Source organism: Pteronotus mesoamericanus, unplaced genomic scaffold (assembly GCF_021234165.1).
Source record: "Pteronotus mesoamericanus isolate MK-2021 breed Mesoamerican mustached bat unplaced genomic scaffold, CSHL_Meso_final contig_116, whole genome shotgun sequence".
NCBI lineage: Eukaryota > Metazoa > Chordata > Mammalia > Chiroptera > Mormoopidae > Pteronotus > Pteronotus mesoamericanus.
The window spans coordinates 9,543,021-9,560,583 of NW_026555027.1; the positions used below are offsets into that span (position 1 = coordinate 9,543,021).

General features: G+C 56.4%; 1 protein-coding gene across 1 annotated transcript; it reads right to left on the reverse strand.

Annotated features, from left to right (window-relative positions):
* Nucleotides 1-1,546: 1,546 nt before the first annotated feature.
* DNMT3L (DNA methyltransferase 3 like) lies at nt 1,547-15,672 on the reverse strand. Its single transcript, XM_054577541.1, has 12 exons — nt 15,549-15,672; nt 14,933-15,226; nt 14,587-14,631; nt 13,861-13,940; nt 13,667-13,779; nt 12,409-12,580; nt 10,192-10,279; nt 8,729-8,817; nt 7,805-7,880; nt 6,974-7,113; nt 3,550-3,635; nt 1,547-1,712 (listed from the first exon to the last, which is right to left on the reverse strand). The coding sequence occupies exons 1-12, from the start codon at nt 15,670-15,672 to the stop codon at nt 1,547-1,549; spliced, it is 1,473 nt and encodes a 490-aa protein (XP_054433516.1).
* Nucleotides 15,673-17,563: the final 1,891 nt, after the last annotated feature.

Consider the following 17,563-nt stretch of genomic DNA (forward strand, 5'->3'; position numbering starts at 1 on the left):
CCACATGCATAAGCACCAGAACCGTCTCGCTCAGCTCTGGGCTCTGGAAGGGGGAGGGCAGGGTGCTGGCACAGTCAGGGGGGAGCCCGCTTCCTGGCTGCACACTGTCCATGTGCCCTCACATGGTGAAAGGGGCGGGAGGCGCATTGGCACCTCTTTGATTCGGGCACTAAATGCATTTTGGAGTCGCCTCCAAAGGCCCCACCTCCTACGCCTTCACCTGGGGGGTTAGGATCTCAGCATGGGATTTTTTGAGGGTGGGATGGGGAACAGGCATTCAGACCACGGCACCCACCTACACTGCGGAGGGCAGCCTACTTCACCCAGAGCCCGCCGATTTGAATGTTAACCTCACCCGAAAAACGCCTTCGCAGAAACACCCCAAATGATGTTTGAGCAAATGTCTGGGTACCCTGGCCCAGCCAAGGTGACACACAAAAAATTAACCATTAAGCTTCTAATCTACTTAAATATTTAAGATTTTATTTATTTTCAGAGAGAGGGGAGGGGATGGAGAAAGAGAAGAAACACCGATGTGTGAACATCGATTGGTTGCCTCTCGCACACAAGTGCGCACAGGCTGGGGACCCCCGCCTGCAACCCAGGCACATGCCCTCACCGGGAATCGAACCAGTTCGCAGGACGATGCCTGATCCAGAGCCACACCAGTCAGGGCAAGATATATTTTCTAAAACTTTCAGAGATCCCATTTTAACCCAACCTTTCTTCCATAAAGCACCTTACATCCCACTCAACTGCATCAGCGCTGGTCCCTAGGGCCCCCAAGCCCCGGCCATGATGTTCAGGACAAGCTGAGTGTTGAATGATCTCAGCCTCGGGCCCTTGAGGGGGTTTCTGGCTAATCTGCAAAGATCTCTTTAGGATGCGCTACCTGTGATTCGAATCCAGCTAAAGTCAAGTGAACGGTCTCCAAGGGCTGACCCTCCCTGGAACCCTGTGGGGATGGGAAGGCGACCTGCGTCACAAGTGTGCCTGGCCTCCGCCTCTGTGCTGCCTACTCCGTCCCTTCTCCCTTTGCTCACCAAGCTCGAAATCAAGATTTATGATGTCCTTGTGGCTGTCATCAGGGTGTGTGGTTTCAACTCTCACAGCCAGCGAATAGCCGTCACGTGACAGCACCACCCCGGACACATGTGGAAGGCGTGCAGCGGGCGCTTACGAAATGGGTCCTGCTCATCATTCTCACTCCCCCCGCCCCATGTCCTACAGAATAAAAGGAAGGCCGTGCTTATACATCGACACACCGAAGATGACCAATAACTTGCATAATAAATGTATTTTTAACTTCTTAAACAGCACACCATGCGTTTGAACATCACAATGTTGTCCCCGGTTAGATGCCAGCCACTTCGCTCCCTCTCTTGAGTGGACGCGGAGGGCGGGGGGCTGCATCTCCAGGCACAACCCTAGGAAATCCAAAGGCAAGCAAATAAAATAATAATCTGAAGAGGAAAAATGAGACAATATGAGGAAAGTTATCTGTTCTAAGAAGTCCTTTTTTTTTCACCATAGCATAATGAGTCATTTATAAAGAGGAAGTGAGTTCTGTTGAAAAAAACTTGAAATATTCTTTCAAAGGGAGAAAGCAATTCTTCACAAGTCTGGCTGGCCCCGCGCTGGGGGACTTTGCTCTCTGCCTCTCTTGAGCCAGCAGGGATACCTCGTCTTGCGGAAGCAGGGCCGAATGCCTGCTGCGGGAGAGAGAGGAAGCTCATCACCAGCGAGCACCCGGCCCGCTCTCCCCAGGCCAGGAAGGACGCTGGGGTGGGGGCGGGCGGCAGGCGGCGGGCGGCGAAGGCTAGCTGGTGCCAGGCTTTCCAGATTATTCGGACTTCTCTCAAATAAACAGCCCGTCCAGCTTGCATGTCCTGGGCAGTAGGGGACAAGATGGCCCCCACACCTCCCACCGCCCCCAGGGAGGCGCTGGGTTGGTGAGAAGTAGGCAAGGTGGTGAAGGGCAGAGGTCCCCCAGGACAGAGCTTGGCCCAGTGGCATGGACCTCTGTTTCCCACGGATGGCTCCGTGAGAAGCCATCATGGAGAGGCCCCCGCCCTGAGCAGAAGGGGCAGGAAGTGGGGCAAATCTTGGTCAAACCGAATTGAATGTCATTCCCAAGGAATCCTGATACATTCAAGACAGACAGGTCTGAGCACGTCCCCGGAGGTCCTGTGGCAGCCGGTGCTGCAGACCTACACATGGGGCAGGTGGGTGGGGAGGACACAGGACCCCGGACTTGCCATGTGACACAACCCCTGGGACTCAAGGCTTCATGGACATGGCACTTCGATCTCATGCTCCCGGGCACCCCACCGCAGTCAGGGAACAGAAACGAGGCGCCAGAACATGTGGGGCCCCTCCTGGCACTGTCCCCAACCCCACACACCACCCCAGCAGCCTGACCGGCGGCAGAAGGGTGACCGTGGCTGCCCAAGGCCGCAGCCCATCACTTCAGAGGATGATGCCCACTTTCAGTGTGTGTGGGTGTCTCTGCTCCTATTAAGACAGCAGGATCCCAAAGGGAAATGCCTTTCGAAGAAGCTGCTTCCAGGTTCTTTCTGGGAACCATGTGGGGGCGGGAGCAGGCTGGCGGGCAGGCCAGGGGAGCGTGGCACATGGGAGCAGCTCCCCACAGGATGTCCATCCTGGCTTCGGAGAAAACATCCCAGAAAGCTGCCTCCCTTTAGCTGTGCCAAAACAACTCCTGGGTGTGGGCTTTGTGGGGAGAGATGCTGGACCGGGGGTGGGTAGGAGAGGCTCCAGAAGCCACTGTGGGGAGAAGACAGGACCCAGCTGGCCCGGAAGATGTGTCAGCATGGTTCACAGGCTGCACCGGGCGGGGGTGCCGCGGAAGAGCCGGCCGTCCCCTTGAAGGCAGGGGGTACAGTGTGCGATGAGACAGAGGCAGGGCAGGTGTCCCGGGGGCAGAAAGGCTGCCTGAGGAGCAAGGCTGACCAGACCAGGGGTTCTGCGTGGGGGGTGGGGAGGAGTGTCAAGCAGAGAGAATGCTCATGAGCGGGAACAGCCAGGAGAACGCCCGGCAGCTGAGGAGGCTGTGTGCGAAGGCCCATGGCCTGGTGCTCCAGTGGGAGCAGGTTCGTACAGCCAGAGTGCATCGTGGGTGAGTGGCTGTGGCTGTGAGTCAGTGACTGCGAGCAGGCGTGAGGGGCGCGAGGGCCCGGGCATGTGCGAGGCCGGCTGTGCCCCAGAGGCTGGGGAGGGGTACCAGGCCCAGGGCGCATGCGGCCGTGTGGCAGGTGGCCAGGGGCTTGGACTCTCTTCTCCGGACACAGGGAGGCCTTGCAAAGTCCTGAGGCAACAGCTGGGACAAGGTCCCCCAAGTGGACGGGCATCCCTGACCTTGAGCGTGCCCAGAATTTTGGGGATCATCTTGAAGGCCCACCAGACATAGTCCCCAACCTGGGTAGAGAGGCTGCTGGGCAAGGCTGGGCCTCCCATCCCTCAGACCCTTGTGTTCCTGATGGCCAGTGTCCCTCCTCCACCCAGAGGCCTCCCGCGCACGGGGAATACCTCCTCAGGGCTGGGATGTTGCTCCACACGTGCACGGCGTTCCGGACGCTTCTGCCACAGACCTCCTGGATGGTCACGGCTTCCGTCTGAGGGCAGAAACATCGGCTGTGGGCCAGGGTGACTTGGACACTGACCGCTGTCCCCTGCGGTGCCCATGGGCCTCAGCCACCATGGGAACCATGTGTGGCCCTCAGAATAGTTAACAGCCTTCCCAGGTGGACTATGTCCCCCAGTCCACACTGCTTCCCTTCACGTATTTTTAAAAAAGTAATTCCTTTATGAGGCAATAAAGTTGAGATATTATTTTAAAACTTTTAACCAGCTGATTTTTTTGTCCCCACAGTTCACGTGGCCCAGGGACTCCCCGCCTGCTCAGGCACTGCCTGGACTCCCATGCAGATGAAGGAGACTGTGGTCTTCAGCCCTGGCTGGTGTGGCCCAGTGGGCTGAGCACTGACCCGCTAACTGAAAGGTCGCCGGTTTGATCCCTAGTCAGGGCACATGCCTGCGCTGTGGGCCAGGTCCCCGGTTGTGTGCAGGTGAGAGGCAACCGATCGATGTTTGTTTCATACATTGTTCTCTCTCTCCCTCTCTGTCTCCCTCCCTTCCCCTCTCTCTAGAAATGAATAAATAAAATCTTAAAAAAAAAAAAAAAAAAGAACTGAAAGAAGACTGTGGTCTTTGAGCCCAAGGGTGTTTGTCTCAGGGACAGGAGACCTGTGCTGGCAGAGAGGAGGGTAGCGTGAGGGGCCTTACTTCATGGTGCTTGCCAGGGGCCAAGCGGGCGCCTGGTCCTGGGGTCACCATCTCCCTAAAAGTCACAAGAAGGACAAGAGAAGAGAGCAGGAGGTGGGACAGACCTTCCACCCCTGGCAGGGGAAGCCTCGGAAGGCAGAGGGCCATGGAGGAGAAACTGCAGCCAGAAGCCACCCAATCCCCAACGCAGCAAAAGGTGGTCTTGACTCTCCCTCCCCAGACTCAGGGCTGCCCGAGAGGCCCCCGCGGGCCGTTCCCGAGCCCCATGGCCACGGGACACATCACCTCTTCCTGTAGTCAGGCGCCACCCTGCGGGGAGGGACAGCTGGCTGCACCGTCGTCGGTCCCCAGGGCTGACAGGGGCCGTACCTGCACCTGGCAGGGTTAGGTGTTCCCGAGCACTGGTGGGAACGAGGCTCCGCAGCAAGGTGGCAGCAGTTACAGAAAACACAGCAAGTTCCCTTTTTTGCCTACACTTCTAATTTGGCACCGATGTGGATCAACCAAATGTGTGCAGAAAACCATAAAAAGGCAGTTTTGCTGCCCTCCAAGCCTGCCAGTCACCTGCACCCAAGTTGGAATCTGCTCTTTTTGGCCGGACCCATGATTACTTATTAATAGGGTTTTTTTTTTAAATAAGCAAACCTGGTCCAGACTGCAGTTATGGGGCAGCATGTCCGTGTCTTAAACCCCAGCCTCCTGAACAAGGAGAGGCACATGGACCACGAGGCTGCTCCGCTTAACTCCATGAACATGACTTTTTAAATTATAATGAAACGAATTGTGCTCTGGGAAAACATAACTTACTGAGTTGATGTCTGAAAAGATAAAAACCCCTTTGGGCCTCTCTTCCTGCAGAAGAGCCAACTCCCATTGTAAAACAAGGGCAGCAACACCCAATCCAGACCATTTTACGGGAGAACTGTTAGGTTTTTCAAATATTTTTATGACTCAAGCTTAACATTGATAGCCAAACCCAAGAAAAATGGCACACGCACACAAAAAAAACCACACTACCCCCTCTGTGCTGGTGACAGCAAAAAAGGCACTAAGTGGTTTTTCCCATCCCCAGGGAAGCAAAAATGGTTCATTATTAGGAAGTCTACCGGTATATATTATATACTAATAGCCCAAGAGAGGAAAATTATCTCATTATTTCCACAGATTAAAAAGAACATCTGACAGAATCCAGGAGTTACTCTTGACCAAATTACTCAAAAAGTAGAAACCAATGGAAACTTCCTTAACATAGTGAAATCTATCAACCTCAGAGCCAGTGTCCACTTAGGGCAACACTGGAAACATTGCCATCAAAGTCAGGGACAAGACAGCCATATTCCCACTCATGGTGCTTGCCAGGGGCCAAGCGGGCGCCTGGGGACACCGTGACTCAGTGTCATCCCAGAGACAACAGAAGGAGACCGAGAGGAAGATACCCGAGGCATAAAATGCGAAGGAGAAAACCGTCTCGAGGTGCAGATGACCTGCTCAAACACCAGGGGGTCTAATAGAATCCACGGAAAACTACTTTAAACCATAAGACTGTCCCATGCGGCAGCAGGAGCAAAATTAAGGTACAGTAATAGACAGTTTCCAACAAACATATCAAAACCACTGAAACGTTACGACGGAAGATCTCAACTGCCGCGGGTTCCTTGGGATACAAACGTAATACGAACTGCACAAGGGAGCTGGTGACGCTCTGGGGGAGGCCCAGGAAAGTGGGAATGGTGGGAACAGTAGGACTGTGATCCAGGATGAGCCCCACCCTCCCGAGGGCCACTGGGAAGACCTGGGAAAATGACCAAAATGCCCACACAGGCTCCTTCATCGGAGCAGCGGTTGTGAAGGTAAAGGATTAGGAACCACCCAATTATCCATCACTAAGGAACTGGTTAATTCATTTGTTATGTCCACACAAAGGCAAATGGAAGAAAAAACAAAACCAAACAAAGCCCACAAACCAAAACAAGGAACAAGTGGCCCTCGGTGGCGGGAGGGCTTGGCGCTGGGCAAACTGCCCCCAGCAGAGCGGCAGCGCAGGCTGATTCGCTGTGTTTGTGTGAGGAGGCCTGGAGGCGACCGAGACACTGGAGACCAGGGGACAGGGATGGGTGGGGTCAGGGTGGCAAGGAAACTGTTTGCTACCCATTTCAATGTGGACTTTGAGGAGTGGACACCAGGCTCGACCAGGGGCTGTCTTTTGTGTGGGGAGGTGTCAAGAGGGACACATGTAAGCCCAGGACAGAGTTGTCACTGAGCCCTGGCTGCTCTAAGGGGCAGGAATCAGACACCCGGAGAGAGAAAACAGGGCTGCCGGTGCCCCGGAGGGTGTGTGCGCGTGCCTGGGATGACGTCTGCGATGCGCGTCAGTCATCTGAAGCTTCACACTGCGTAAGTGGTGTGCGTGGTGTGTGCACATCTGTACGTGTGTGCAGGTGAAGAGCCCGGCAGGGGTGTGTCCTGAGCATAGCGTGAAGGGGACACTGTCCAAGGCCACCATGAAGGGTCCATGCCCTGGTGGAAAGGCGACCCTCATGGTCCCTGCAAACTCCAAGAACGGAGGCCTCAGATGTCAGAATCTAACCTGCCACCCCCTGTCAAAGCCCGTGTGTTCCCTGGGGAGGCCCAGCCTGGCAGGCATCCTGGGACCACACGCCGTACGTACCTCCAGGAAGCGTGTGGCTACAGTGTGGTCATCCTTGGTCAGCACCAGGTTGTCCACGAATATCCAGAAGAAGGGCCGTGGGCTGCTGGGCCGGGGCTTCGCGTATTGCAGGATGCGGTGGAACTGGTACACAAACCACCCTGGGGAGACCATCCAGGGCTGAGGGCTCCGGGGTGGGGGAGACTGCGGAAGGACCAGGCTCCGTGTGGCCAGCCTCTGTCCTCCCTGCTGCAACCGAGGCCCAGGGCCCAGGCTCACTGTCGCCCGGCGTGCAGACCCCAGCTTCACCCCGGGCCTCGGAGTCACAGGGCCAGGCCGTTACAATGGGGCGGGGCGTGCAGGTGGAAGCGGGCAGGACAGGGTCAGAGGGGGCAGGGGCCGCGGTGACGGGTAAGTTCACGCTCTGGGCCGTGGCTTCGCATGAGACACATGTCAGAACACAGCGCACTGTACTCGCCGAACGCGGACAGTGGATAGATATTTCTGATCCCTCAACAAAGATGTTTTTAAAAATGCAGCCCTGGCTGGTGTGGCTCAGTGGATTGAGTGCTGCCTGGGAACTGAAAGTTCAATTCCCAGTCAGGATACCTGCCCGGGCTGGGGGGTGCGTGCGAGAGGTAACCAATGGACATGTCTCTCGTACATGGATGTTTCCCTCTTTCTCCCCTCCTTCCTGTCTCTAAAGATAAATAAATAAGATCTAAAACAATAAAGTAAAATAAACGAAAATGCAGAGAAGTTGTCATTTCTACCCTCTCTGAGGAGGGTTGGTGGTCCATGGCGGGCAGGGGGTGATGAGGGCCTAGGTACCAGGGCAGAGGGAGCTCTTACCGGGAGGGCGGTCACAGGCCTGGCCGAGGGGAGGCGTGCTGCCGTACACAAGGTCGAACGGGCCCCACTCTTCCACCTGCAGGACACGGGACACTGGAGCACATGTGCAGCGTGCAGGCAGGCAGGCCCGTCCCCGCAGCAGGCTCCTGTGTGCCGAGCAGTGGCACCACTTGGGCGGGCTGTGAAGCCACCGGTCTGACCTGTCAGCGTCCTTGTCAATCACCACCGGCCGTGGGAACGCGTGGAGCCGGCTTCCATTGTTTGCGGAGAGGCTGCCCCCTCCGCAGAGCGCTGCGATCCCTCCCAAGGGATTCCTCCTGGCGGCTGTTGCCCTCCAGGTCCCCTCCTGGGAAGGTCAGAGCGCTGACCCCCAGGACACACGTGGGTTTTGTGGGTGGCAGGGAGAGGCTGTGTCCCAGCAGTAGGGAAAATGAGAGAACAGGGTCCTCCTGGCCCGGCCTTCCCTCCCTTTCTCCACCCGCCATGACGGGCTCGAGGCCGAGCTGGGTGCTGATGAGTCATTTTTAGATACTTCTGCCAGGACCACTATGCAGGACAGCAGAGAATGGCCCGCGAGGGAGCCAGAACATTTGTCATCGAAGTATTCAGGGGACGTTCTCCATCAGCCATTGTTTACTTCGGGGGGGGGGCACCGCCTTCTCCTTGGGGAGTACCCTCGCAGGTCGTGGGACCTGGCCCCTTGGGTTTCAACAAGTCAAACAGGTTTGGCCGATTGCTCTGCTCTGGGCTGTGATCAGCGTGGGGGCCACGAAAATGCGCCCCTCGCCTCTCCCCTGAGTGGTGAACCGCCAGCAACTGTGAGGGCGGGTGCCAATTCCTGTGAGACCCCCATAATCAGAGCAGTGTACCAGCTGTGTTGCCCACCATCCCCACACAGAGCCTGGATGGACACAATGTACTCACGTTCCTCCTCACTACGTCGGTAACATCATCCAGATGTCTCAGTTTTCCCGAGTCAGAAACATTTTCCAAAAAGCCCAAGCTCATCAGCTCTGGGTGGGGAAAAATAAGGACACAAAAGACACAGAGGGATTTGGAGCCCAGCTGGACTGAAAACACGTCTGTCATTAAGGAGAAAGCTTTATCTTTTTAATGCCATGACGGGGGACCAAGGATGCAAGTATGTGTTGTGTTACACACTAATCAAGCAAAACCTCTCTGAGCATTGAGCCCTGGCTGGTGTGGCTCATCAGAATGAGCGCTGGCCTGTGAACCAGAGGGTCGCCAGGTCAATTCCCTGTAGAGCACAAGCCTGGGTTTCAGACCAGGTCCCCAGCAGGGGGCGTGCGAGATGCAACCACACATTGATGTTTCTCTTTCTTCTGCCCTTACGTTTTCTAAAAATAAGTAAAAAACCTACAAACCTATTTTAAAAAAACAAAACAACAAAAAAAAATCCCCTCACCTCTCCGAGTATTGATTTGAGAGTCAAGCAGTTTGCTGGGGAGCCAGCCTTCCTGGGCTGCCATGTCATGCCCTGGGTTAGGAAGCCCACCCACTGAGGCTGGGCTGCGAGATGCGATGGGTGGGCGGCTGGAGCCCAGTGTTGGCCTCAGGCAGGCTGTGGCCCGGGGGCAGGAAGACGAGCCCAGAAAGGGCCTTACCAATGGGACTCAGGGATGCGTCCCTGGGCGGGAGTGGAAGGCCATGCGGCCTGACCTGACTCCTGGGTCCCTTCCCCTGTAAGTTGTGCCCCCTCCGTGCCAGTCTCCAGCCCCCTGTCGGTGACATAGTGCATGAGGGCGCTGTGGTCACAGTGCTGCGACCACTGTGGGGGGCACGAGGCACACGGTGGAAATGGGGTGGGCCCCTGATCCCATTTGGTCTAAGACTAAGGGGTAGTTCCAAGGATTCTCCTCCTGTCTGCAGGTCCCAGAAGAATCCATGATTTCCAAGGGCACCAGCAGGTGAGGATCAGCTCGGGGTCCAGAGAAGCAAGACAGCTGGGCAACGCTGGAGTACAGCATGTGACCCGCTGGGGCTCCCTACGAGTGAGGGCACTGTGACCCCTGGGAGGGGCCGAGGGGCCCTGCCAGGTGGCCGTGTGGGCGGTGGTATTGGTGTTCGGTGGCCACGGGCAGAGCCTGTGCCAGGCCCCCATTAGTGGCATTTTGCATCCGCTGGCTTGCTTTCTGCTTTTCCTTTTCAATGCGTGTCTTCTGAAAGAGGGAGCTCCAGGGCTCCTGCACCCTCCGTGGACCCCCCAAAATGACCCTCAGCCCCAGACGTGTGGAGTTGCCCCAGATGCTCAGCAAGTGTTCCCAGTATCACATGGGAACGTTCTAAGCCACGCCCCCTTCCCCCCAAATCCAGGTTAGGGCAGGGGCACCTTCCGGTTAGAGTCCCCTATATGTCACCATACTCACCAGTCCCTATCTCCCCAAAAAGGGACAGCACCCGGACTGGCTCTCTCTTCCACGCAGGCACAGTTGCATACATCTGAAGGGGGCTATCCTACGTTTTTTTAAAAAAAAAAAAGGACATTCTGGGACAACTTGGATATAGAGTCCACGAGTCACATGGAGACTCCTTTCCAGCCAGCAGACACATCGGCATTTCTCCTGATGAAGAGAAGCCCAGTGGGGACACCTCTGCTGAAGGAGCTGGCCCCGCCCTGGTCACTCTGCCCCCAGACCCACATGAAGACCCTGCTTGTCCTCAGACCAAGCGTCCTGCCCCAAACCTTCCCCAGGCCTTTTTCAGCAAAGGAAAGGCGGGCGCAGTGAAGGAAGACAATTCCATCCCGGTCCTGGGGGACACTCCCTTTGTATTTCTTGGGGAGGGTCTCACACTGGGGAAGATCTGAATACACGCAGCAGCGGGGTTCACCCCATTTCTCTCCTTCCTTGTGTGGGCTGAGTGTGGCCCCGAGCCACCTAGCACCCCTGAACGCTACCAGTGGGAGGCCCATCTCAGGGGCGAGGACTGAGACCTTGTGTACCAAGAGCCTGTGCCCCAGGCTCGGTCACGAAGAAGCCGTGCTGGGGACAAAGGAACAGAAAGGCCATGGATGATGCCCCCCTCTCTCTTCCAAGACACCCAGGGAGAGACTGTTGATCAATTTGGGAAACAACCCCCAAAGGTGCCCTGCCCCCAAGAGGCGGCACTTCGGGGGAGCCTGACCTCCTGAAAACAAGGCACCAAGCTTGTCAGAGACCAGGCCTGAGCAGGGTGTCTGCCTGCGTGGGAGGCTTGCAGGGTACCCAGGGGCACCCAGGGCAGGGCCTGCCTGCCGCTCAAGCAGACTGGACAGCACCAACAAGGCCTTGTGGGGGAAGCAGGTGAGTGCGGGGCGGGGCAGGTGGTGGTCCTGGCTGCCCTGAGGGGGTGGAGCGGGGTGGGGGGTAAGCGGGGGGCCGTCCCGCACATGCCCAGCTCTGCTGAACCCCAGGGGGCACGCATCCTTGCCCCCACTACAGCTGTGGGAGCTGAGCCGCTTCCCTCTGCACCTGGCACTGGGCTGGCATCAACAACATTTCTGAATATCAACTTCATTTTCTTGCAAAGTTGAGTTCCTTCAAAGTTTTCATTTCAAAACTGAGATGGACAGTTTCTGCCACTAAATGGCCCTGGAAGAAGGTTCTAGAAGTGCATGTGCCTGTTCTGCAAAGAGCACCATAGTAACACCTGCAGAGGTTGTAAATATGTACACATTCCCAGCCTGTGCCAAGGACACTGCGGGACGGCACACCTGCCTGTAGGGCCCATGAGTGGTCCCGGCAGGCGACGTGCAAGGCCCCAGAACTGGTCTGGCCACCAAGGTTCCCTGCCAAGCGCTCTCACCCTGCTGTCTCTGTTTCCCAGAGCAACCACAACAAACGGAAATAGACTGTGTGGCCACGAATTTATTCAGGAGGCCGGAAGTCCCAAAGCAATGTGTCAGCAGGCCTGGTTCTCTCTGGAGGGTCTGAGGGAGGCCCCGCCGCAGGCCCCTCCCGGCTTCTGGGTGTGGCCGGCAGCCTGGGATCCTGGGCTCCCAGACCATCACTCCAGCCTCTCCCCCCACCGGAGTCACGTGGCCGTCCTCCCTCTGTGTGTCTGTCTCCCCAGCCTCCTCTCCTTCCTCTTCTCTGACACCAGTCACTCACTGCATTTCAGGCCCACCTGAACCCAGGAGGACCTCACCCCAAGATCCTTAACTCAACGACGCTGCAAAGACCCTACTTCCGAAATAGGTCACATTCACAGGTACCAGGGGTCAGGACTTTGGGGGGCACAGTTCCTTCCACTGTGGTGAGTCCACAGCTCCTCCCTGGCACCTGGCCTTGGCCGCCAAGGCCCTGCGTCTGTGCCGGCTGCGCAGGCGTTTGCTCCCACTTGCTGGATTGAGAGGCACTCCTGGGGGGAGTCCCTCTCCCACCTACCGCAAGCAGCTCATTCCAGGCTCAGAACAAACAAAACCACCTGCTAAAGGAGTTCAAGAAAAGACCACCTAGTGGAATCGGCTGTCAAAGAGAAAAGTGCATTTGCTTAAAAGCCTTTCACTTCGCGGAGCAGGTGGGTATTTTGCAGCTAGGGACCCGGGAAAGCCAGCAACGTTGGGGGCCCATCGGCACTGGTCCATCCTTTGAGCGGCTCCTTACCGACTCCTGGTCATAGAAGGCCTTCAGCCGCTCCCGCCACTTCCTCCTCCGGTGCAGCAGCCCGTTTCGGGAGAAGGGCAGGCACAGGAAGCACACCCAGTTACTCATGGCCTGGACTTTCTCCGAGGTCCCGGGGCCCACCAGGATGTCCACGCACTCAAAACAGTAGCACCTAGAGTCAGACAGAAAGCCCACAGTGGCTGAGATGATATTGCTTTGGCCACCAACTGAAATTATAGGTCGACATCCTGATTGGTGTGGCTCAGTGGGTTCGGCATTGTCCTGCAAAGTGAAAGGTCGCCAGTTGAATTCCTGGTTCAGGTTAATTCTCAGTTCAGGGCACATTCCTGGGATGCGGGCCAGGTCCCCACTGGGGGCGTGTAAGAGACAACTGATGGATGTTTCTCTCCCCCTTTCTCCCTACTTCCCCCTCTAAAAATAAATAAAATCGAGAAAGAAACCAACCAACCAACCAACCAACCAACCAACCATGGGCCCTCTGCAGGCAGAAGAGCCGGCCCCTGTCTTTGGAGAGAACTACTGGAGTCACACCCAGGCTCGTGTGAAAAGATAGCTTGGACCCTGTCCTGTTCGTCTGCACCCCACACAGTGGTAGGGCGAGACTGTGGACCTGGGACGGGGACCAGTCTCTCTTGGGGACCTAAAGGGACAGGAACTGAGCCATCTGAAAAAGACAGCGAGCTGTTTATGGACAATGGGAGATTTCAAGGAACCCCCTAAGCCACCTGTCTTCCCCCAACCCAGGAGCCTGTGGAAACAGTTAAGGTCTCCCCGCACCAGTTGGGGAGGGGGGCAGGTAGGGGAGGGGGCCGCTGTAAAGGCAGGGATGGCCCAGGAGGATGGAAGGGGAGGCAGCCATGGACAGAGCTCACGTCGGCATGTCAGGAGGAATGAACGTGCCCCTGCCTGTCCCCTGCTTCCCCGGCCGTGACCAGTGGCCCCAGGGGTGCAAGGTTTCTGGCACCTCCCTAGGTAATGATTGGGGGGCAGCTCCATCTTGATGATGCAGTAACAAAAAGAACATTGGAAACACAATTCTTTTGCCATCCTACCTTCCATACGTCAGAGTTCTACACCAAATGAAACATTTGAGAGGGAAATAAAAAGCTTTGGAGAAAGTCATCCCTTTAGGGGGACAACCCCCCATCCTCGGGGGTAAGTGGCTGTGAAGGTGGGCATTTCCCAGGCTCCTTGGCCCTCACGCCCCCTAGGGCCCCTCCGCCCCTGCCGGCCTCACCGGGTACAGTCTGGGTTTTCGCAGATGAGCAGCGTCTCTCCCGCGCAGCAGATGGAGCAGTAGGACTGGTACCCGTCGTCATCATACAGGAAGAGGCAGTCCAGGAACTTGTTCTTGGAGAGGGGCAAACCAGGCCACTGCCGCCTCTGCCACCACAGGGGGCCCCCGAAGCCGCCCCTCCCCTCCCCGCTTACCTTGCACGGGGTGCACATCCCTCCAGCGAACAGAGGGTGCTGGGTGTGCACCTGGAGGCTCCCACAGCAGATGCACACATCTAGGGGGGACCAAGTGCAACGCGTGTCACGACCCCATCAAACAGAGCAACAGGCTTGGAAATAAACTTAACAGAAGTACGAAAACCACACAAAGATCTAAAATTGCTGAAAGATCTAAATGAATGGGAGGGTGTCCCATGCTCATGGATCAGAGGCTGAATATTGTTAAAATGGTGGCCTCCCCAAATGGGTCTATACAGTCCTCTCAAAATCCCAGCTGGCTCTGTGTGTGTGTGTGCACATGCGCGTGCGCAGAAATTGACAAGCTGATCCTAAAATGCATATGGAAATGCAAGGAATCCAGAACAGGCAAATCATAGAGAAAACAAGTAGATTGGTGGTTGCCTGACATTCAAAGGGAGGGGTCAATAAGGAATGGGGGACGATGTGGGAATGGGGTTTCTGGGAGGCGATGAAAACGTCCTAAATTAAATTGCCGTGATGGTGAAATGTACTAAAAGACACTGCACTGTCTTAAATGACGCCATGGGGGCTCGGCCGGTGGAGGGGACAGGCAGCAGGGCACCAGCTCCGCCTGCTGCCTCCTTCATGGGCAGACGCCTCCTGGTGTGAGGCTGCAGCCAGCCTTTCCAGAGCTGGCTGACATTGTCCTTGACCCGGGTGGGGGCCAGTGGGACCACTCACCTTCTATGGCTCGTTGGTTAACCTTGACTTCGTATGCAATCTGATCTGGAAAAGAAAATTAAGAAGTGGACCCTTCTTCGGCCCATCTGTAATTTAAACACAGCCAAGCAGTGAATGCCTCCAGCTGATCTTCTGAAGTCCCAGGGGCCAGAGGATCCCGCCCCGGCCACCCCCTGCTCTCCACCTTTCCTGGAATGTTAAACACCCAAGCTTGGGGGGTGGGAGGTGCCTCTGCTCAGGCATCTGCATTCTGTGCGAATATTCCAGAAGCCTGGAAGCCTAGATGTTGCCCAGGCCTTCGGCCGGCATCCTAAGGGAGGGGTCCCACACGCACAGGAGCCCTCACCTCTCTGGGGCCCAGGCGCAGGGGAGGATGACAGCTCACTGGAGCCCACCAGGATGACGTCCTTGCTGCACTCGGCCTCTGGGTCCAGGACTGAGGCAGCTGCCAGGTAGACACCACCCAGGAGCCGGGACACACGCAAGCAGAGGGAGAAAAATGGTCCCTCAGCTTCTGCCTTTGAGCGTCTGACCCTGAGCGTGGGGGGCGAGCGTGGGGGACGCAGAGGACTACCCAGCTCAGCCCCCACCCGCCTTCCACAGTGACGCTTGTCCCTCCCACCCGGGTAGGAAGGTCCTCCTGGCAGGAGGATGGGTGGCAAGTGACTGCCGGCTTTGAGACGGAGCTTGGTGTGGCCCCTGTGCTGCCTCTCTCCCCACGGAGGCCAAGGTCCGGTGGTCTCCTTCCCACACAAGGGAAGGCAGGGGGCCTCGGGCGGGGACTCCCAGGGGTGGGGGCTTCCAGGAGCTGAGGTCCGCTGCAGCCCGGGCCTCGGGCCTCGACCTGCATCCCCCAGCCGCCATAGGGCCTCTGCCACCCACGGGCTCCGGCCTCCCACAGTGCCCCCAGCCCTGCTGGACCCCGGACGCAGGAGGATGGGGAGAAGGAGAAAGGGCCTCACCGACTTCACAGGGTGGCTGGTCACCGGGCGGCTGCCACAGCTCCCCTTCCGGCTGTGCCCCTGGGGCAGGCTCCGAGCAGCGCAGAATGTCCAGGCTCAGGGTCCTGGGGCTGGAGAGGGCCATGGCACCCAGCGAAGGGGTCTCCCAGAAACCAGCAGGAAAAAGGTCGGGTGGGAGGACGGGGATGGGCGGCCGAGGAGCACCGGCGGAGGGGATGCAGAGGCCCCCAGGCGAACAGGGAGCGGGCCGGCAACCTTCTGTGTGAAGGGGCGTTGAGTGGAAGGGTAAGGAGCTCATGCGGGCCGCTCCTGCGAGTGGGGAGATAGAAAGTTCAGGAAGGGGGGAGGGGCAGAAAAGGTCGTGTGGGGTTAAGGGCTCAGTGGGAGGGTGCAGGTTTGAGGGGCAGGGAGAGAGAGTTTAGTAAAGGGTGCTGAGTGAAGAATGGAATTAGGGTGGGGGCCTCAGGACAGAAGGAGCTCAGAGGGGGAGGGGCCAGGTACTCGGGGGCGGGGCTTAGGGGTCTCAGTGCTCTGGGCGTGGGTGGGGGTAGGGCTCCCAGAGGCGGAGGAGGGGCAGGGTAGGACAGTCCCTGGGGGCTTATGAGTTGGGTGGTGTCCTAGGTGGGGGTGGGGGTGGAGGCGAGAAGAGAGGGAAAAGGAGCAAGGAGGCAGTTACTGCGGTGGGATGGGCCCGACGACACTCGGTGGGGGTCGGGGGCGGAAGAGGTTGGGGGACTCAGGGCAGGGGCCTGGGGCAGGAGGCAGAGGACCACGTGGCAGGGGCTGTACCACAGGGACAGCTGTGGCCCTGGGAGAAGTTCGGGGAGACCCTGGGGCATGACTTTCTCTCTCCCCGCTGGGGTGTGGGCTGGGCCTGGTGCCTTCCCTGTGCAAAGTGCAGTGTGAGTTGGGGGGTGTAACTGCCGGGAAGGCCCCTGACAAACACCCCCCCAGGTTTTCAAGGTCAGCCTCCACCGTGAGGAGCGGGATTCTTGTATCGCCCTGGAGAGGTAGAAGGGCCTTCGCCTCTGTGGGCTTCCTTCCCCTACCCATGAGAAAAGCACGGGAGCGTTTTTTGTAGAGACATCCTGCAAAACGCCTGCCAGTGTTCCTCAAAGCCACCAAGGTCGCCACAGCAGAGAAAGGCTCACACACTCTCACAGCCAAGAGGAGCCTAAGGGGACTGGACAGACTGGACAGCTAGATGTCCAGTGGGATCCTGGGACAGAAAACGGACTGTAGGGGAAAAGGAAGGGAATCTTAGTCAGCTACGGTTTATTTATTTAGTTAACCATAGTGTATAAGTATTAGTTCCTTAACTGGAAGAAATGTATCGTACTAATGTAAGACGTTAATAATAATAAGGGAGCCTGTGAGGTTCATGGGAACTCTGTAGCTTTGCAAATTTTCTGTAAATATAAAACTGTTCTAAAATTTTCTTCTTACTATATGCAGCATTAAGTGTAGTCACTTAATGCTGTATATTACATCCTCATGAAGTATTTTACAACTGGAAGTTTGTACCCTTTGACCTCCACCAATTTTCCCTGCTCTGCTCTCCCCACCCCCACCCTTTGGCAACCACCTATCTGTTCTCTGTATCTGATGAGGTCAGGGTTTGTTGTTTGGTTTTTTGGTTTTTTGGTTTTTAGTTTTTTTACATTTCACATACAAGTGTATTGGTATTTCTTTCTCTGTCTGACTTATTTCACTTAGCATAATGCCCTCAAGGTCTCTCCATGTTGTGAATGGCAAGTTTTCTTTCTTTTTTATGGCTGAATAATATTCCATTGTATACATATATGTATATCATAATTTCTTTATCCATTCATTGGTCTCTGGACACTTCGGTTGTTTCCATCTCTTAGCTACTGTAAATAATGCTGCAATGAATATGGGGTTGCAGATATCTTTTCTACTTAGCATTTTTTTGTTTTCTTTGGATACATACCCAGAAGTGGAATGGCTGGGTCATTTGGTAATTCTATTTTTAATTTTCTGAGGAATTTCCATAC

Coding starts and splice junctions, on each gene's coding strand:
- DNMT3L (XM_054577541.1), bottom strand. CDS start 15,672: ATGGCCCTCTCCAGCCCCAGGACCCTGAGCCTGGACATTCTGCGCTGC. Junction 8,818..10,191: donor TTTTGGGGAGATAGGGACTG/GTGAGTATGGTG, acceptor TTCCCCACCCAG/AGCTGATGAGCTTGGGCTTT. Junction 1,713..3,549: donor AACATCCCAGCCCTGAGGAG/GTATTCCCCGTG, acceptor TCTCTCCCGCAG/CAGGCATTCGGCCCTGCTTC.